At 35.1% G+C, this 22,011-nt stretch overlaps 1 protein-coding gene across 1 annotated transcript; it reads right to left on the reverse strand.

Annotated features, from left to right (window-relative positions):
- Positions 1-4,796: 4,796 nt before the first annotated feature.
- LOC118182250 (uncharacterized) lies at positions 4,797-20,921 on the reverse strand. Its single transcript, XM_085812656.1, has 5 exons — positions 20,874-20,921; positions 18,506-18,659; positions 12,913-13,206; positions 8,378-8,499; positions 4,797-5,897 (listed from the first exon to the last, which is right to left on the reverse strand). The coding sequence occupies exons 2-4, from the start codon at positions 18,618-18,620 to the stop codon at positions 8,462-8,464; spliced, it is 447 nt and encodes a 148-aa protein (XP_085668782.1). The 5' UTR covers positions 18,621-18,659; positions 20,874-20,921; the 3' UTR covers positions 4,797-5,897; positions 8,378-8,461.
- Positions 20,922-22,011: the final 1,090 nt, after the last annotated feature.

Here is a 22,011-nt window from a genome sequence, read left to right on the forward strand (position 1 = left end):
AACTCCTTCACGCTTATAATTCTGGCCGGAAGTAGAAAATAAGAAGTGATAGTAAAGATTTAAAATAAAATAAACGTTAGTAAAACTTAAGATCCTTACAACGGTAGTTTCCAAATGTTATAAAAGCTATATATTAAATATGGAATTAAATTATGAAACAGAAAGTTTTAAACTGTGCGCGCAAGTTGGAAACATGACGAAAAATGTCACAAAGCGGATTAAATTATAAAAATATTTGTGGCAACATAAACTTTCTGATTACTATTTCAGAAAGCAGCTATATTATGTAAACAGCTGTAAAACGTTGGTAGTAATTTCTTTTAAAATAAATAAATTATTCCAATTCTTGCAACAGTCACCTATTCGAACATCTTATGGGTTTTAAGGTGTATGAGTCCCCTTAACTTTACCTATTAACTGCCATGATCCCAGTTTGGATGAATTGTCTTAGTAACTGAAATTTGGTAACTTTAATTAGGTTGGAAACAATAGTTACTTTTTTACATTGTTATTTACACCTCTCTCAAGATTTTGCATGAGTTGTTGAGTAGTAGTTGTTAAATGAGCTAGAGAGTATTATTTGTGATAGGAAGTAAAATATTTGCAAGTTTAAAGATCTCAGCATTTTCAAAACGCCCGGTATGTCATTATGTACATCATTTCCAACTCCTGTGTACTGCCGTATTTTCTAATGGTTTGAAATATATTTACTAACTATTTATTGCCAATGGGAATTATATTTTCCGGTGAGGGCTACTTGAACTTCGATCCTCATTTAGGGCTCATTGCAGATTCCATCTATCCAGTTACATCCCAATTTCCAGTCTCTGTATTGAATTGGATTATTTAATTATGGCAAAGCACACGAGGACTATCTGCCTAAAGGGATTGATGCCTTCATGGAGGACTTTCTAAGGGAAACTGCCTCGTATACACGTTACACATGGGGAAAAGGAAAACCACGGAAACGCCCATGCAGCCAGCCCGTCCGCGTTCCAGCCTCTGTGCCAATTTACATTTCTTTCTGGGTGTTTCAATTTAGACACCGAGAAATAAATGTAAATTGAGAGAACAAAATTTGGCAGTTAGTGGGTTAATTAAGAAAGGCGCCATATTTGGGAATTTATTCAGTTTTCTGTTCTTAAGCATCTCTCTTCAACATTTGAGCCAGGTTAATGAATAAGTATCAAATTCCATACTCATTTTTCAAGTTTTTAATATTATTTATGTAACATATACAGGCCTTCCTCGGTAAAGAAAAGGTCATCGAGTGAAAATTTCATCTAAAAATTTCCCTGGCGTTTATGCATTTGCAATTCGAGAAAGATACAAAGGAAGATTCCTGACGAGATTCGCCGAGAAGTGAATGAAATCCTCTGTTTTTTCTTCCATGATTAATTTTTATCGAGCCAATTGCCAAAGAACTTAAATTCTTGATTTAAGAATAATAATAAAAAAGTCTGAAAGTTCTCGGATTTTAAATTACGTCCAAAGGGACATTTTTAATGTTCTGTATGTTACCTTTATTAAATATCATGTTCTTTGTGCTTAAACCATAAAATTTAGTTAAACAGCAAAATCGCAAAATAATTTTTAAATGAGCATACCTTTAGAATTTCCGATACACAGTCTCGCGCGCTGTAGATAAATTTTTTTTTGGACTCTTTGCGTAAGGAAGAGCTACCTTCATCATTTTAACGTTTTGGTTTCTCTAATTTATTATGGCAAAGTACACTAGCGCTATCTCCCTAAGTGGAAGGATGCCTTGTTGGAGAACCCTTCTATGGGAAAATGGCTCGTATAAACGTTACACATGAAGAAAATCACGAAAACGCTCATACATTCAGCCCACTTGCCGGAATACGGACCCTGAACCAAACTACCAGTTTTCAGAGACTTTACCGCTGGGCAACTTTTGGGTCTATTTCCGAAGATACACTTACTACGTAACTCAAAATTTGGGAATGATTTCAGAAAGAGAAGCCAATATTTCTGTTCCTTTTACATGAGGGATTCTGGTACTATTTTAGGACATTTAATGAATGAACTTGAGGGGAAAAATTCTAGCAAAATCATTTTGTTTAATGTACTGAAGCTGGTTGGGAATTAGTTTATTGTAGTAATGAAATTTAATTTGTGTATAGATAATTTGGTGCTGCTTCTTTTTTGCCTTGATTTTAGACCGAAATATTTCATATTTAAATTCAAATACAGATAAATACTTTGGTTATCGAAGAAATTTTAAATTTTCCACTCTAATAAGCTATTAAACTATGGAAAACGATCGGATAAAATTTGATAGAATACACCTTAAGTCGCCGTTTTTAGGCATTCAAATGTGCATTTTTAGTACATTTTATTCAAATTATGTCTCATCATGCGTCAAACCGTTTGTTCTAATCGCAGTTTTAAATAGCAGTTTTGCATACATAGCTTCCTTATGTTTTACTTTCATTCGATCACATACTTTTCGATATTGAACTCGCTGCAGGAAACTAATACGGTTCTAATTGTTTCGGTTACTTTCACAGCCACAAGTCAATGTTTTCTATTAATAACGCTCATTTCCGTGATCAATTAATAATAGAAATGAATTCAAGAACGTACGACACCTAAAATATGTTAAAATATAATCCGTAATATCTTAAAACGAATGTAGACATCTTTAGCTTGCAGAAGAAAAGTATGAAATAAGAGCAATAATTGAAATTCCTTTAAGAATGCCTTAATTAAAAGCATTTCGGAAAGAATTCTTTACACGTGAAGTTGCTTAAGCTAAAATCGCATCAGGATTACTTTGAGAAAATAAAAATTGCTTCCCTTCCGTAGATAGACAACAGCCAAACCAGAATGCCATTTAAACTTAGTTTACAGACTAAAGTGAAGGAAGGAAAGCCGAGCCGTTCAGATTTGTCGTCGTGATCAAGAAGTAAAAGAATTCAAATTTTTAGCTGGAAAGGGGCCAAACAAGCTTGATATTCTTAAAAACAAAGCAGTGAAAGGCTTAATGTGAATGTAGTAGTAATATGTAAATCTTGCGAAAACATAAATATGAACTCAAATTAATTTTATTAAAATTTTTATGTTAACTATTTCATACATTGAGGAAGAAATTCCACGAGGAAAAATAACATCCTGCATCAAGAGTATCCCTTTCAAGGTCGGCCATTCGGGAAAAGTTCAATTTAACTTGCAGCCTTAAAGAATTTATTTTAAATGCATTTATTTTCTTTAACCATGTTATTTGATGAAGGAAATCAACATTCAAATACCTACATTTTTTATTACAAGTTGCATCGAGTGTTAAAATTTATATCGACTGCTTATACAGCGTGTTTATAAAGGCTACATATTTTTGACAAGTATGTTCCAATTGTAATTTCTTCACTGACGACCTGAAAGAATACTGTCAACAGAGGAAAGCGTAGCCATTTTTTGTGCCCATACGCATGTATTAATGTTTCAACAACAGGTGCAGGAGGACTTCGCGCTCAAATTCAGAAAACCATACCCTACCAAGAGCAGATATTAAAACCTTCGTAAACAAATTCAAGAGAACTGGCAGTATTAAAGATTAAGAACCGTCCTAGCAGATCTTCGATAGCGCCACAAGTTGTGCAAAACATACAAAAAGCAATTACGCGTAGCTTCCAGGAATCTACATGAAGACTCGGCCGGGAACTCATTTAAACAAAGATGCTTACCACATTCAAACTATGCATAAGCTTGAAGCCGAGGAAGATGCAGCTCGGCAAGTCATGTGTTACGATTTGTTGGAAGCTGTGGAGAATTAGAACTTATTGGAGAATGTCCTCTTCAGCGACGAAGCCATATTCCATCTCAGCGGCCATTTTAATAGGCATAATTGCTGAATCTGGGTTGATGAACATTTAAACGTGTTAGACAAAACTCAGCAAGACGCACATAAAGTTAACGTATAGATTAGAATAATTAAGTTTAAGCTCTACGGACCTTTCATGTTTGCAGAAAATACCGTCATTGCAGAAATTTCTCCGTATGTTGCAACAATATCTTGAGCCACAGCTAGTATCAGATGACGTTATTGACACTTGTCTACCAACAGGACGGAGCACTTTCCCTATTTCATTATTGTGTGTAATTACCTTAATGAAACTTTTCCTGATAGGTGTATTGTTCGGGGCTCGTAACCGTTTTGGGCTCCACGATCACCAGACTCAAATCCTCTAGACTTTTCCGTATGGAGATATCAAATCCAAAGTGTACCGAATGAAGATTGTCAGCATTGAATAATTAAAACAATTGTCGCTGCAGCAGCTGAAATTACACCAATAACTTTACATAAGGTGTTCTGGAGTGTAGTGGAACGGCGGCAATTGTGCATACATTCAGGGAGGACATACTGAGTCGTACTAATTTAGTGTTCTATTATGTTGATTTTTCATGCGAATAATTTACATTTCAGAATAAAGCCTGTTTTAAGCAGAAATACATAGAGGCTTTATAAACATCCCGTATTTTATTATTCAACAAGGAAATATTAGATGTTCAAGTGTTCATTTCTATAAGTGTTGTTCATGTTCGTACTGTAGAAAACTTAAAAATTTGAGTTGGGGGAACGTTCCCCAAAAAACTACCAGCTGTAACCGATGACATTCGAGTAACCTACCTTCCTATTGCCGACTAGACATTTACACTACACGAACACGTAGTGACGAAGGATGTGATAATTTACATTACATGTGTTAACGACAGGTCTCATCGCATTTCATGATAAAAGCTTCAGTGAATGTATCTATGCAGAAACACACTTCAAATACAATACAATAGTTATAATTTATTAGATTTTATATATACACATACTACGATGACATTTCCATTTTGAAAACTTATCTGAAGAGATAAAAACAAGGCAACAAATTCTTTATAATTCGTTTAAAATGCACAAGTCTGATGATACAGTATAAAAACTAATAAGAACTTCTATGGAAGGAATGCTTTCTATTACAACAGTAAAAGATAATATATACGTCACAGCTGTACTGTTTCAACATCCATTAAGTGACAAAATACTGAACCCCGATAAAAATGTCTGCTACAAATGTTATAATTACAGTATACCTAAAAGTTCAAAGTTATCCGAATGGAATGAATAAATATATCATTAAACTCTACTAAAACAATCCCACTAGTTTTAAAAGTACCCGTTACTGGTAAAAAGTTCTACGTCATAAAAACTAATATTTACAGAACTGGGTTAAAAACACTAAAATAATTTAATCTGCAGTGCAAAACATTCCAATACGATTACAAAGCAATCAAACAAGGATTTTGTCTTAACGATTACAGTAGTCATTCATGCATAAGTAAATACACATTTCATTTATATCAAATTATTATTCATACATCAAACTAATATTTACAGAACTGGGTTAAACACTAAAATAATTTAATCTGCAGTGCAAAACATTTCAATACGATTACAAAGCAATCAAACAAGGATTTTGTCTTAACGATTACAGTAGTCATTCATGCATATGTAAATACACATTTCATTCTAACATCAACACATTAACATATCACTGAAAGCTGCAGAGGTACAAAATTACAAGACTTGGATACGCAGACAATGCACGTTCAAAGTTATAGGGTGAGGAACCGTCAAATTCAAAATGTGAATTTATCGGAATCCGTAGATGCCGTAAGTGCGCATCATGAATGCTTCGATTCTCATATTTCACATCGCCCTATAACTAATATAGAAATTAACATAAAATTCGCACTATCAAGCAGTTGAGATGACTGCCAAATGTTAAATAACTCAGCAAAACATCTTGGAAGGACTTGATATCAGTCTTTCACACATTCTCGCACGCCTTCCAGGTAATGCAATAGGTTATCTTCCTTGAAATGAAGTACTGAAATAGAGAAGAAATTTTATGTCAACAGTAATCAAAAACTAAATAATTTGACATTAGTATAAATACAGCAATACTAACGAGATTAACTGGTTCTCATTAGACTTCGCAGACTACAGCACATCCTGGGTAATGCAGAAGCAGTTTGAAGGGTAGTTCTATTTCCCACATGACATTTTACACTGTTAAAAATCAGGTATACTTCCGATATCGAAAGCCGATTCAGAAATGTATGCATGAATTACATGTACATACTTATGCATACACATGTATACCCACATACATATATTTTTAACCATGTCTCGATAACAGAAGAGTAGAAAAAAGAACACGTTGCTTGTTCGCTTAGATAAAACGATTTGAGTGTTTCTGGCATGGCAAATTCCACGAAGGCTATCTACCGAAGACAAATGCCTTCGCGGGAAACTTTTTGAAGTACCTGGCTCAGTCATACTACATTAGAGGGCAACTATTGAAACTCAAGTAAACAGTCTGTTCGTGGGGATTTGAATCCACTTCGAGCTAGCAGTTTCATTTGTGAAGCAAAAGGCGTCAGGTAATTTCAGTAGAAAATTGTCTGAAGCGGCATTGAGCATTGGCAAACCTTAAACGAGAAGGTATTTGTCAACATGCTGCTGCTTGTGTTTAAAAGAATGTCGATGATAATTTCAAAGAGTATCACTGTTTTTAATTTGTTTATTGGAATAGGGTAAGTTACACGAGTAGTTTAGTAACGGAGGACGCGAGCATCCCCCTCTACCATGGCGGTTAATTGGCATATCATCTCGTCCCCCTTGATCTAGAGCAGCCCAAGATGGTACGGGGAAAGTGGGGGCCCACACGAGCCCCGCCCCCTACAACAGTAGCAGAGAGCCAGCATATTTGTTGAATATAAAAAAATGCCAAATAAGGGCATGACAGATAAGTATTTTGCCATACTTGGTGCTTTAAGGGATATACACATGCAGCATAATACTGCCCGAGACGTTCAGTGAAAGATTATATACGATACTCTGCGATATGTTACTACACGATACTCAATTGGACTACATGGCGTTAGTTACCAAGAGATAGGCAATTAATGATCTGTTGTATGGCATATGCTACTGCATGATTAAATAATGCCCAACTATATAAATACTACATTTAGACTGCTGAATGCTACACGATTCATGAAAACTATAGCATGGAATATGAAGGCATGACTACATATTACGTAGAGACTACAGTCTAAAAACGTTGATCAAAGTCAAAACGTAGTGATGACAAAAATGCGTTCTTGCTGGAAGTACATATATTTTTAATAAAAAATAGGCATGTGGTGTCCTTAACGGAAAGAAACGGGTGTGAATTAAAGTAAAATGCATGACGTATTGAATGAAAATTAAAATAATTTTGACGTAAGTAAACCATAGCATTTAGAATTAGTCTTAAATAGCATTTCATTTTAAGTTTTCTTTAATTAGGAAGACTTAATACAGATGACGGAGATACCTAATGTACAACAAACAAAATACTTGATGCAGAAGAATTTCGTAGGCTAACTTCGAAGTCTGGTGTGAATTACTGCAAACAACCATGGAGTTTCATAATTCTTGCCGATTTCAATTCTCCGCCGTTCTAGCCAAAACCTGTAATTGGATTCGGGTCCTTTGGTACATAGTCTTCACAGTGAGTAGAGCCATGGTGTTCGGTGATCCGGTCAAGCTCGGCAGGGACTGTAAGAGCTCTATGCTTTATGTTTATACATGGCAGAATAATATAAAGGTTTTCATTGGGGGCGTCTGTCAGCTCAAGAGGTCTGATGTCTTCTTAAGATGTCTTAGGTTTTTCGGGGACCAGCTGTTGTCTCGTCGCCATGTCTTGTACTCAAAGCTGACCTTGTTCATTGCCCGGCGTTGACCTTGAGAACTGTGTGATCGCCTCGAGAGCTTTAAGGGCCTTTTAGCAGAGGTCAGGAAGTCTACCCTCTTGTGCACTGTCAATTTGGATTTGCCTCTTCAAAGACAGAAGATTTAACAGTAGCATACTAGCACTTAGTGCTTACGTGAAATATCTTTGAAAAGTAGTAAATTTCCAGAACAATATTCGAATAAATACAATGGTATGAAACATAAGGTGTACATGAAAAACCCCATTTCTACTTTATGAGAGGTCATTTGTATGGTACATATCCCGCGTATATCAAGCTCGGCAATATAAAACTTGAAATATAAAATTGTAACTTGAAAAACTCGTAACTTGAAATATAAAATTGACCGGGAACTAATATTCCTTTGATATTTCGTAATATTTTAAGATTCTCTTCAGTATGCACTCCAAAAATTAAACATTTAGAAAACTTCCAATATCACCATTTGAGTATCTGCAGTAAAGAATAAGTCTTCAAAACGGAAAAAAGTGCCCTTGTTCAGATGAAAACAAAAAGTTAGGCAACATAAACATACTGAAAACGCAGATGTATAAAGAACTTTACTTACCTTGCAGTGTCGTAGAAATGATGTCACGTTTATGCAGGACTGGAATGAGCCATCAACCTACAGATGAGCTTCCTGAATTCTCGACTATCGCCGCCATTGTGTTCCATACTTATGACCTCTATCTGAAATTTATAGCATTTGTTAGTTTTAATTTAGAAAATTTAATTTTAAAAAGAAAGGATTTCGAAACGAGACAACTGTCCAATGCGTTCACCGAATTAATGAGCGAAAACTTTCCCCATTTATATTTAAATGAAACCTTTGGTATTATATTTATAATACAATGCCCGGTAGTTTGTTCCCATCCGGCAAAGAAATCCTGGCAAGCCAAAAATTGCCAAAATTTAAGTTATTTAACAAAATAAGATTAGTTAATTTAGCTGAATTTTACAGTTACGAAATGCCCAAAGAAAGCTTTCCCGTAAGGCAAGTTTAGGGTTGCCAGAAAATAGCAAGGGAAGGCGGGGTTGCCACATTTGGCGCGAAATCGCCGGTTTGGCGACATGCCATAGACTGATGGAGAAAACATTCTAGAACGAATTCTCACGGATTTGGCCCGGAATGTTCTCGTAGGCAGGCCAAAAAGCTATGTATACCCTGCTTGTACGCGGAGTAGCAGCGTATCGTCCAGTTTAATCTTGTGTGGTGAAGCTCCGAGAGCGATCGACCGGGTCGGGAGTTGGACTTGTGTTTCGGCGTGAAGCTGTCTTCACCATTGTAGCCTGACAGCATGAAGGCTGTTGCTTATTCTTTCAGCGTGTTTGTCGTATTTTTTCAACTACTGTAAACGCGATTTCGCAGCTATCCCGAGTAATAGTGATTAAGTAGTGTTTTGATTCTTCATCAAGTGTTGTCATCCAATCACTCCAAATCCACGAACTCGCATCACGCAACATTACTATTCTACAGACATAACACTAGTATAAAACTAGAGCAGAAATTCCATTTTTCAGATAAATCTCCCCACCCATTAACAATCATACTGCAGAATATATGTATGCAACCTTCGAAATTCTGCAATACTATCAATGAACTACGAGCATCCTTATAACGACTTCAGTTATTGCCGAACCATAAATTTCCAGCCCTTAGAAGATAATTTATACAGTAAATAAAGATAAATGAAAACTCCTTGAACAAGCATTTGTTATTTTGAGATAATTGCTTTGCATTTTCTCCAAAATTAAGATTCCAGTTGCATGCTCTGCGAATGTTCCGTTGTTAGGTACACTGAAATTGTATGCAATATTTAGTTTTAAATGCAACCGGATACAACTTTATAGCAAAGCACACTTAATGCTCTCTGCCTATTTCGCGTAGGGAAATTAGGTGCTGTTACTTAGAAGAGAATATATCGAATTCGGGTGAAGAATGTATCGATTCGTTGAGACGTTTATAAACTCGAGATTAAATAGTCTCACCGGATAAGATCTATGCAACATTTATCAAAGCCAATAAAACGACCAATTTTGTCGAACACCATTTTCCTGGAATGCTCATGTAATCCAATTTGTTTAAAGGGAGTTCTGTACGCATTTCAGAGCTTAATTTCTAAAATCGGAAGTGCCGGACCCTTCTGGAAGGCTGTCAGGAAGAAAGGGAAATGTCTAAACTAATAATTAAAATGAATATAAAGACAACGATAAAAATTTAATAAATTGTTAAATTACTCATAAATAATGAAATAAAAATCGGACCTCGTCCTATTTGCGGCTGCGATTCACTCAAAATTTCAAACAAAAAATCGGGGGGGATTTGGGCATTGTGGAGACTTACGAAAGCATGTTACGAGACTTAAAAATATTAGAAGAATGTTTTGTCCACAATGGATTTTTGGAGGCATTTGTCACGAAACATTTCTTGTAATGGTCCTCGACCGTAGTGCCACTAAACTAATGAACGAAGTTAAAAAAGAAGTAAAGGAGCGACCATTTTTTCGGTCTCTTGCAAGTGATAAGCGATGGAGGACGTGCAACTGTCTCTTTACCATTTGGGTTAATCAGTACAGCACCACCAGTCTCTTGGAAGGAATATAAAACAGAAGAACTTGACCAAGCTAGGTATACTAATTTTAAAGTGAATCAAAAATAGGATTTCGTCGATTCTGAAACTGGTGCTCGCACTCACACGCAAACTACTGACTGCATATGGCGAAACAAAAATCACCGCCATCTGGAGTCCTATGTAGCGGAGTTCCCCTATAAAAGAGACGCTGCCAATTGTATGTTCGTCGATGTCCTAAATACACTTGCTAACAATTTTCCGCCGGAAATTAAAATTTGGCTTTATGCGCCGATGGGGCGCATTTAATACGAAAGAACCGGTTCGATTTGGTGTTATTGAGATTACGATAAAGCACACTAGGGCCATCTGCCTAAGGGAAGGGATGCCTTCGTGGAGGAAATAAGGGAACTGTCACGTATACACGTTACACAAGAGAAAAACACTAAAACGCCCATGCAGCCAGTCCGTTCGTGAGGATTCGAACCTCGGGCTGAACTACCAGAATTCAGCGACTTCACCGCTCTTCCGCTGGTGGGCTCAAAAGAACCGGAGAAAGTTTCCTAAAATAGTCCCAGAGGCTCTAACACAATGAAAACGCCTTTTCGTGTACAAAATTAGATTTTATACTGCTTTTTACCCTCCAGAAGAAACGAGCTATCCTTTTGTTACGAAAATTCTCACTTTAACACAAAGAGAGTGTTATGATATGAGGAAATAAACGCTCGGGATATCCACAGAGTCTACAAGGAGCTATATAGAGATGGGCCGCTTTATGGAGGGTCGGACTAACGGGAATTGACTGTACCATTTTACATATTTAATGAAATTAACATTCACGTCAGCCGAAATTTACCGCTAAGTGCGGAATTATATTGCATCGTCATTTATAACTCCCTAAGAATTTGAGTTCCCGAAGATACCAGAATTATAGCTCCCGAAGAATTGAGTTGTAATTTTGAATACCAATTATTTTAACTCAAGTACGAATTCTAATTTTGAAAACTATTTAAACGTAGGCAGTTTCAATAAAATCCTGAAGTTTCATGAATTTTAAAATTGAATTAAACTACTACAAAGTTCATAGTTTTTGACCAACAGAACTCCGAGTTTCGGCACTACTACTACATATGTATCAGCATGATATAGTGTTCGTTTAGATTTAACCATTTCGTATTTCATTGGAAATTTCAGTTGAACTGTCACTATCGTTTAAAGCTCTTCAAGAATTTATACATACTTGCAGTTCTGCATACCAATTTTTTTAAGTTGAATTTAAGGAAATTACGAAATAGAATTGTCAAGTTGAAAATTATTCCATTAGTGTAAACAGTTTCGATGAAATTTTGAAGCTTCATGACTTAAGATTTAGTTGAAGTACAACAAAATGCATAGCTATTTATTAACATAACTCGAGAATTTCCGCAGAACTGTGTGCATCAGCATAATATAATCTTAAGGGGACTCGTACACCTTAAATCCCTCATGATCTTCGAAAATGTGACTGTTGCAAGAATTGTGATATTTTATTTTAAAAGAAATTACTTCCAACTTTTTACAGCTGACTACATAATACAGCTGCTTTGGAAACTAGTAACCAGAAAGTTTGTGTTGCCACAAATATTTTTGTAATTTAATCCTCTTTGTGACAAAATATTTCGCCATGTTTCCACCTTGCGCGCATGATATTTTAAAAATGGTTAATGGTACATACTTGAAATTGGATGGAATTCTTTATATGGGCACTATTATCTAACTGAACCAACAATCTGGTGAATATTTTAATATTGAAAAATGTTATGGACGAAAACATTACAAATTTTGTTAATAAAATACATTTCATAAACTTAAAAATTTAACATGAAATTTTTAGAATTTTAGGTTCACAGTAGTTTCCAAATGTTATAAAAGCTATATATATTAGATACGGAATTAAATTATGAAGCAGAATGTTTTATAACTGTGCGCGCAAGTTGGAAACACTGACGAAAAATGTGGTCACAAAGCGGATTAAATTATAAAAATATTTGTGGCAACACAAACTTTCTGATTACTATTTCAGAAAGCAGCTATATTATGTAGTCAGCTGTAAAAAGTTGGTAGTAATTGCTTTTAAAATAAGTTATCCCAATTCTTGCAACAGTCACCTATTTGAACATCTTATGGGTTTTAAGGTGTACGAGTCCCCTTAATTTACATTTAACCATTGCATAGTATTTAGTTGGAAATTTCAGCAACTTGATATTCTTCACGAGTTTAGCAAGATTTTCAAATTCCGCTGACAGTGGCAATTTTACTTTTACAATAGTACTCTGAATTTCAAGAAAGATTTAAACGGAGACTGAAATGTTCAGCAAGATGTTTGAAATTTTCCGAAACGAATTATCTAATTTTTGCGGACTTACCTAATAATTAAATCAGTTATTGGTACGGCTTTTAACATACATCAAAATATATTGATGCATAATTATGAAAGGCACAATTAAATTATGAAATTTTAGATAATGTAGAAAAATAAGCAATTGTTTACTTACGATAAACGACAGCGACACTTGTAGAACATACAAACAGCAGACGTTTGACGTTTCGAGCTTTCACATAACAGAAATAAGGCCCTTGGTCATACAGAGTGGCTCCATATTTAAAATACTCTATAGTACGCTCGTCTATATTGTAAGTGTCGGACAGAAAAGTTCCTCTAAATTTAATTAGCAAATCTTCAGAAGACACATTGCGAGTTGAACCGTCCACTACGATTTGAGTTGAAAATAACGAGCAGCGGATTCTTATCGGTGAGCCAAACTGCACTATAAAATCTTCTGTAATATCTGGAAGAAAAATAATTTGTTTAATAAACTAATCAATAAAAGCAACGTTGAAGGAGTGAGTTCTTAAAGCGACATTAATGTTGTACTTATCAGGTTACAAGAATGTTTGCCGTAATCTCGTAAAACCAAAGCCTCGATGGCCATCCACCTAAGGGGAGGGATGCCTTCATGGAGGCCTTCCAAGGGAAACTGGCTGGTATATACGTTACACGTGGGGAAAACCACAAAAACGCCCATGCAGCCAGCCCGTTCGCCGGATTCGAACCTCGAACCGAAGTACCAGTGTTCAGCAACACCGCTCGGCTGCTGGTGGAGCCAGATTTCAAAAACTGAATCCCAATTCAGTTACAAACATGCTACTGGCGTCGTTAATGTGAGACGTTCAGCTAAATCTGCCCATATCGAAACAAAAAATTTCTTTCCCTTAATAGAGTTCCGTGTTTCACAATTAATCTTTGGTTAGGTTATTTAATTACGACAAAGCCTCGAGGGCTATCTACCTAAAGGGAGGGATGCCTTCGTGGAGGACTTCAAGGGAAACTGGCTCATATACAAGTTACACATGGGGTAAACCACGAAAACGCCCATGCAGCCAGCTCGTTCGCGGGATCCGAACCTCTGACCGAACTACCAGTGTTCAGCGACTTTACCGCTGATAGGCCATAACCAATCTTTGAATCTTAATTTTAAATTCCTACCGCATATGAATGAAGTCGGGTTAACAGAAGTAAATATATTACTATCAATGCGTTAAAAATGATAAGTTTGGTTTAGTTGGTTTGTGTGATTACTGCAAAGCCTCTACGGCTACCTGACCAAGAGAATGAATGGTTCCGTGGAGGACTTTCTAAGGGAAGCTGGTTGGTATACACGTTACACAAAACGCCCATGCAGTCAGCCCATTCGCGGGATTCAAACTACCAGCGTTCAACGACTTTCCCGCTATATCGCTGGTGGGCCCTGAAGAATTTACTACTTGTGCACTATTCGTGGATTCTTTCGCATTTGAACTCAGAAAATTATCGTAAGTGCATTCATTCACAGGAGAGCCGCCCCCAGACGGTGAAATAGTTGAGGGAGACTACTGCGATTCAATTGCGTTAGGTTACGGAATAGAATTAAAAGAACAGCAGGTAAGAAGTTAACCAAGATTACTTTTCCAAAAGTGAGATTTTGGCAAAATCTAACCTTCCAGGCTCGCTGTATAGAGACTGGAATCGCCGAAATTAACGGTTTCACTTGGCTCAAATTAGAGAGATTATGTTGCCCAACTTCATGATAGTGTTGATGTTCCTCCATGAAACGTTAACAACCGAAAAACTTTGGTCAAAATGCCATTCGCAAAATATTCATGGAATTTTTAAGCGCTTATGAAAGGATGCTGTCTTACAGTACATGAAAAAATTGTACTTTTAACATTGAAAATTACATTTTACACGTGATACGCGAATTTGAGATGATGAATCTTCCGTTTAACCAACTCTTATTAAAATTTTAAGTGAACTCCTTCATATTTGAACACCACCATTTACCTATAAATCATTCTTTTAAGAAATTGAGTATCGCGAGAAACTTGCATTTGTTTAGTTGATCGTGGCAAAGCACACTACAAGCCTAATGGGAGGGCTGCCTTCGTGGCGGACTTTCAGAGAGAAACTACCTCGTTTACATGTGGCGAAAACCACGAACACTTATGCAGTCGGCCCGTTTACATGGAATCGAACCCGGTTCGAAACTACCAGTGTTCGGCGATTTTACCACTCGGCCGCCGTTGAGCAGCGTGATAAACTAGAAGCGAAAACGTTTCGCAAAGGCGAAATTTTACAAAAGCGGTCTGTTCTGAAAGCATTGTCAACAACTGTAAACGAAACTACGAAAACGCACATCTATCGCTAGTATTGAAGTTCGGGTTGAACTGTCGACGTTAAGCAGTCTTATCCAATCGGCTAGGAGAGCTTTAGAATTTTTTAAATTTTAGACTAATGTGGCCAGTATATTAATGTCTGAAGACTAGTTTTGAAGACTTATTTTAGAGCCTCGCAGTTAAAAATAAACCTAGCTTCGTTATATTTTAAGTGTAGTTCTAAACGTAGGAAACTAGAGTAGATTTCTTAAGCAGAATGTGCATCTGCATCATAGAAAAATTCACATTTAACTTATTTTCCAAGGTGTTGCATCTATTGATTGTTTAATAAAGAGCAATCTTATAAAACCCGCAGAAGGAGTGGAGTACATTTGCCAGAGATTCCGTCAATTCTTAGTTGACGAAAAATTGAATATCGTATTGTCCTATAAAGAGGAATATAAAACACAAACTAAAATAAAAGTATCAACTTTATCAATAGATTTCGCATTAATATTTTTGTGGATTACTTTTATACTGAATTTCATTTGACATGCTGGCCAGTTTAGCCATGTAGTGAACAGACTTTAGCTTCCGGTTAGCGATGAAGTATAGCAATGCGAGTAATTTATGTACAAATTTAACATTCAACAGTGCATGATATCGAATGCAGTAAATTGCGAAAGTCGAAAGGTACTGGAGATGACCTATTCAAGATTGTTCTAATGTAAACGAGTTACTTTCTCGTGGAAAATTTCTAAGATTTAATTTAATTGCATTATTTAGGACGAAATCTTAATGTTATCTAGCTGAAAATTAACCATTAACTCAACAGAAAAAATTTTACGATATCTAGGATTTCGTTTCTGAAAGAACTGATACAGTAACAGAAGTCTCGCAACAAATACTTCAGTCATCTAATGAATTCTTGAACCAAACCCGAATTTGTCAAACTTTCTGTTCGGATTATTTATATCTTACTAAAACAGCAATCTCTTATTTTATGTTGGAAAAAGTGGGATAGTTTTAATATTGTTAAAATCTGGTAAGAAATAAGCGAGTGCAGCATCATGAACTAACATTTGAGAACCCAATATTGCTGCAATAAACTCCTCCAGTGTGCTGAAACATAAGTAAGCATTTACTGCATTAAACACCTTCGACATGTTTCGATGGAATCGAAGATAAAAGTTTCGCATTTTAAAAAATTGTTACGAAACTTAATACACTATTTGATTTGCATCACTGTATAAAATCTAGAGGTTTTAGTAACTACACATTTAGTGAAATTTTTATAAGTTCAACAGTGCATGACAAAGTCAGTGTCTTTTGCTACAATTTTTGGTACTTTTCCGTTTTGCCGGCGCAAACGATAAAGTCGCCAATAATGGTACAAGTGACGCCAAACGGTATATATTCGCTGGTAACCTTTCACACCTCATTTCCAAAACAAGTCGCAGCCATTTCTTACCAGACTGTTTCTTTCAACTTTTATTCAAAATTAAGATTCAACTTCAAATTAATGTAGATAATTAGTGAGAGAATTACATTTTTGTAGCGTAGTTTACGTGATGAGATCACTTGTTGTCACGTGATACGAAACTGCAAATCAGGATGTTGAAACATGACAGCATAGTAAATTCTTAAATTGTCTTTTTACAAATTTATTGTCTATTATTACAAATTATAAACCATTTTGAAATGTTTATGCCTTCAAAATAAATTCTTAGAACTAACATTTGTTAACATTTTTTATGTGTATACTGTATATTGTCGCCAACAAAGTCTGCTTGGCTAGATCTGCGCCGGCGAAACGGAAAAGTACCCAATTTTTAATCCTTAAAATCTTAAGGGCATAATGAAAACTTTTCCAAATGTTATTTTATTCAGACTTTGGTTTTTGATCGAATTTTGAAACTAAACTATTCAGAAACCCTGAATATAATCTGAAGATTTTCTAAACACTCTCCAAAAGGGAATTCGATATAGAGAATTATATAATATTAAATTTTTACATCTATGAAATTCTTTAAGTAGGTAATTTTTAATAAAATTACTCAACAGGATTTGTATACCATTTTTATACTAGTATTGCGCAGAATTCCGGCAAATGTTTGTGGCCTGAATCAGCTGTATAGCATGAACTTTGAATGAAATTCAATGTCTTACTCGTTTTGTGCATTTCGTTTACGAAGAATTTACCATTATAATCAATAATTCAGTATTAATTTTTATACTCCATTTCAATATAGTTCCTTTTAGAATAAGATGAAAGTTTAGTTTATCGAGAGTTAACAGAGTTGATTTAAAAGCCGAAAATTGGCCGTACTAAACATTGAAGCTTTTGCAAGAACTGAGCGCAAAATAATTTCAGCGTTTATCAGAAAGCAGTTGATCTTTTGTTTCAATGCAAAGGATAGCAAAGCACATTAGGACCATCTAAGCGAAGGAATGCCTTCGTGAAAGACTTTCTAAAGAAAATTGGCTCATTTACACGGTAGACATGGGGAACACCACGAAACCGCCTATGTAGCCTAGAATTGAACCCAAGGTCGAAATACCAGTGTCTGGCGATTTTACCGCTCGGGGCTGAATGCCATGGAAAGGGAAATTTACAAAGTACGAAATTAAGAGCAGTAAAATTATTGCCATTTGGTTAAAACCTTCAAATGTGCAAGTGTCTAAATTATTGAAGCAAGTGCTGCAAAGTAAATATGCCAGAAATATTTGAAAAAGGAGCAAGATATTAACGATTATGTTAAAGTATTCACCAAGAGACATGAAACTCAATTTATCAATTATTAACATTTACCGATGATGGTGTGTTGGTGTATTTAATTATGGCAAAGCACGCTAGGGCTATCTGCCTGAGGGGAAGGATGCCTTCGTGGAGGACTTTCCAAGGGAAACTGGCTCGTATACACGTTACACATTGGGAAAACCACGAAAACGCCCATGCAGCCAGCCCGTTTGCGGGATTCGAACCTCGGACCGAACTACCAGTGTTCAGCGACTTTATCGCTCGGCAGCTGGTGGGCCATTTACCGATGAAAGAAACAAAGAATGAACATTTGCACATACTGCACAGTTAAAACTTATAATAACTAAAACGTTAGTAAGCAAAGTATTTGTCTAATTTTCTCGGCTGTTTGCTTTAGACAAAATGCTTTGGGAAAAGCATCACTTAGTCTCATTGTGTATGCATAAAACTATGTAAAATCCTGTACAGGTAATACATTTACTTGGAACCGCGTGAAGCACTGAAGTGTTCAGAAGGGCCATTTACTCGCTCAAAATGTTGCCCAATTAACCAACAATAATTTAATCCTAATAACCGATATCTAATAAATGACTAATAAATCTAACAAAGCAAAAATGCAACAAAATAACTTAAATCTATCAGGGATGAATCTTTTCTGCAAGTACATTTTGGTACAGAAAACTAACTTCACTTACTTCCACGGGCATTTGAGATTCCTGGACAACATGTAACAGTGATGAAGGAAATCTGTAGAACAAGGACACCGAGTAGAATGGTATTTCTGAAGGTTTTGAGATATGCGTCAGCCATTTTACTCTCGTAACGTAGAACACCAAAGCGCTTAGAAATCTGAAAAAATTGGAATATCTTTCATCAAAAGTTATGAGCTTACAAAGGAGTAATATTAAATTCGTATATTAAAGCATGTCGATGAAAGTAAAGCTATTATAGAACATTTAATTTTATAAAATGCACGTTTTGGCTTGGTTTAGATCAGGGTCTCTTGAACTTTTTGATGTGAAGACCTCATAATATTTACGAAAATTTCGCGGGACTCCACAAGTGTTGCGTGAGTGAAACTTAGTTTCGTCATTTGTACTGTAATATATAATTGAAGTTTTAGGTTTTTAATTTTTAAAGTAAAATGAACGTTTCAATCATAGAAAAGTGCTTCGAAATATTGTCGTTTTTTCTTTGTTCGTATTATCTTTATTATAATAAGTTAAAAATATCAAAATTTCTAAAATTTTTGGCCAGCCTCCTGCTGCAGGTCCCAATCTTAGTTTAAGAAACTCTGGTTTAGATGATTATAACCAAGCACACTAGGGCTATCTCCCTAAGGAGAACTATGCGAAAGTAGAGCACTTTCTAAGGGAAACTGGCTCGTATACACCGTTACACAAGGTAAAAACCACGGAAATGCCCATGCAGCCAGCCCGTTTGCCTTGAATCGGAAACAAGTTGGAACGACCAGCGTCTTCACCGCTCGGCCACTGGTAGGCATGTTTTTGGAACTAACATAATGCTTACCTTTGGAAGTTATGGAAGGTAAGGATACACTGTGTCTAAGGTCTGCTGAAGAGGCTAAGCAGATTCAAAGTGCAATTCCTCCTATCAGATCATTTTAATTCTTACGAAACAAAATTAAAATTACCTGAAAGCCAAATAAGAATCTGAACTTGCACATCTGCAAAAGCATCCCTTTGAAAAAACATTTGATTTTGAAATTTGTCGATTAACAAAAAATTATAATAGTATTAACCAAGAATTTTCAGATACTATCGTATCGTATAAGAATATTCTCAATCAAATAATTACCTTAAAACACTACTTATATTTGTAAAATTTATTTAGCATTTTGATAGCAACATTAAGGAATTCACAACTGCAAGACTGGCATATTTCATTACCAAATAGTCCACTATTAATTATACACATTTTGAAAAGTGAAATAATAACTAAATGCTATCTGCGGCATTTTTGAAAGTGTTTCATATTTTTTATATGCATTCTAAAAATACAATAACTATGAATTATAATATAAAACCATCCACGTCAAGTTTTAATAAGATCACCTCTATTCAACACGAAGTATTTGTAGTTATCTTTGGTTTCTGTTATGTGGGATAATGGAAGTTTATGATAAACTTCCTCTTCAGTCAATAAATTACACAAACTTAATTTCTCTTTGCAGATTATACTCTGAAGTTTTAAAGAATGTACACAGTAACTGGCCACGTATATTAAAACTTGCTGTCCATTCATTGACACTTAAATTCACATCACTTTAAATATCACAAACACAGAAAGATCACATGCCCCTAAATTTGCTTCACAAGATATTTTATCAAAAAAGAATTTAACTGGAACATTTCCGCAACATGTCTGAATTTAGTGTAAATGTATAGTTCACTCGAAACTTGCTGACTTTCTAAAATGTCCTTTATATGCTACTTTTGGTTTTGTGTGAATTTCATCCGCGAGAAGATTTACAGCGTGTTCTTTGTTTGAATTATTTACAAATTTTATTAAGATAAAACAGAATATTTCTGATATTCTTATTATATAGCTTAGAAAATTTAAAAATTCGTTTAACAATTACATTTAATTAGTTTACAGAAACCTGCTTCAGTTATCAAAATAACGTATGAAATGAAACTAATAAAATACGTACAGTTACAAACAGAACTTAGGATTCCTTAAGTCAAGAATTCTTACAATCAAACAACTAAGCTCCTAAACCTTCATTATACATTACGTTTACAGCTACAGTCATAGATTTATTCTTCAGCGATATTCATTAAAAGTTTTTCCATGTTTAATTAGCTCTGCTTACAGCTGGTATGCGGATCAAAAATAATTCTTACTTAACAAAGTTTCATCGAATTTCGTTATCCCTAAAATAATACTTAGTTCGTAAAACTGAATTTTAAAACATGTATTTAATTAAAATTTAGAAAAATTAAAAATTCGTTTAACAATTACTTTCAATTAATTTCCAGAGACCTACTTCTACAAAAATAACGTACGAAATGAAACTAATAACAAAATGCGTATACTTACAAAACAAGAGTAATGATTTCTCAAGTCGAGAATTCTTTCAGTCAAACAACTGAGCTCCTAAACCTTCATTATATATATTACTTTTACAGTTACAGTCATGGATTTATTCTTCGGTGATATTCATTTAAAATTTTTCATGTTTAATTCTGCTTACAGTTGGTATGTGGATTAAAAATAATTTTTACTTTACAAAGGTTCTTCGAATTTCATTATTCCTAAAATAACACTTAGTTCATAAAACTGTGAATTTTAAGAAGCATTCAAATGAAATAAGAAATTTGCCGATAGTTGATTGGTTTTTATTTTATTCTTCTTCAGAACTTAGAATGTGGCAAATTATTCTGATCATTAAATAACTGAATAATTTATTACAAACTACTTCATCAAAAAAATCAATATAAATGTATTGTATATATAAAAAAATTTACAATGTAATGTGCAGAATCCCTTAATACAAATGTTAATTATCCTACTACGAAAGGCTTTACTGCATTTGAAATTGCGTTGTATAAAGACAGTGAAGAATAAGGTTATCAAACGGAACATTAAAAAAAAAGTTTAGGTAAAATATTTCTGTAATTACAATGAAAATCGTTTAAAACGTGTGCGAAGACCCTATGGATGTGACTGAGTGGGAATGTGACTTCCAATTAGGAATTTGTGACTTCCAATAAGGAGGGGGGAATGGAGATTTACTTCAACAACGCATGACGATGATGGAATATTTTATTTCACAAAAGTGGTGTTGGCCGGGCATAAATTATTCTCGTTGCAAAGGACACTGCACTTTTGAATAGCAATGAGAGAATTTTTATGATGTTTGACAGAAAGGCAAAATTTGATTGTGTTATTCTTGATGTAGTCATTTATGCATTCGTTGTTCAAGTCTTTATGTACACAGCGAAAAAAAAACGGGGGGGAACAGTTCTACATCTCCCATTCTATACTGGGTCGATTGACGAAATTTAAATTGCGTTTTTCATGTCTCGAAAGCACGACTTAGGATATATAGAGCATTGTTCTAATTTAGGTATTTTGCCACAAAATCGGATTTTTTTCTGAAATGTCATCATATTTCCCCCCCCCCCATTTTTCGGTTCTAAGACTCAAATTATGTCTAAATATTTTTTGTAAACTT

The sequence above is a fragment of the Stegodyphus dumicola genome, chromosome 3 (assembly GCF_044657685.1).
Source record: "Stegodyphus dumicola isolate Sdum_Otavi_A_Nest chromosome 3, ASM4465768v1".
Lineage (NCBI taxonomy): Eukaryota > Metazoa > Arthropoda > Arachnida > Araneae > Eresidae > Stegodyphus > Stegodyphus dumicola.

Bases quoted from the DNA above. Each gene is read 5' to 3' on its own strand.
- LOC118182250 (XM_085812656.1), bottom strand. From the start codon at position 18,620: ATGGCTGACGCATATCTCAAAACCTTCAGAAATACCATTCTACTCGGT. The intron at 13,207-18,505 runs GTAAGTGAAGTT...TTTTTCTTCCAG, and splicing joins AATCTCAAATGCCCGTGGAA to ATATTACAGAAGATTTTATA. The intron at 8,500-12,912 runs GTAAGTAAACAA...TATAAATTTCAG, and splicing joins AAGTGTCGCTGTCGTTTATC to ATAGAGGTCATAAGTATGGA.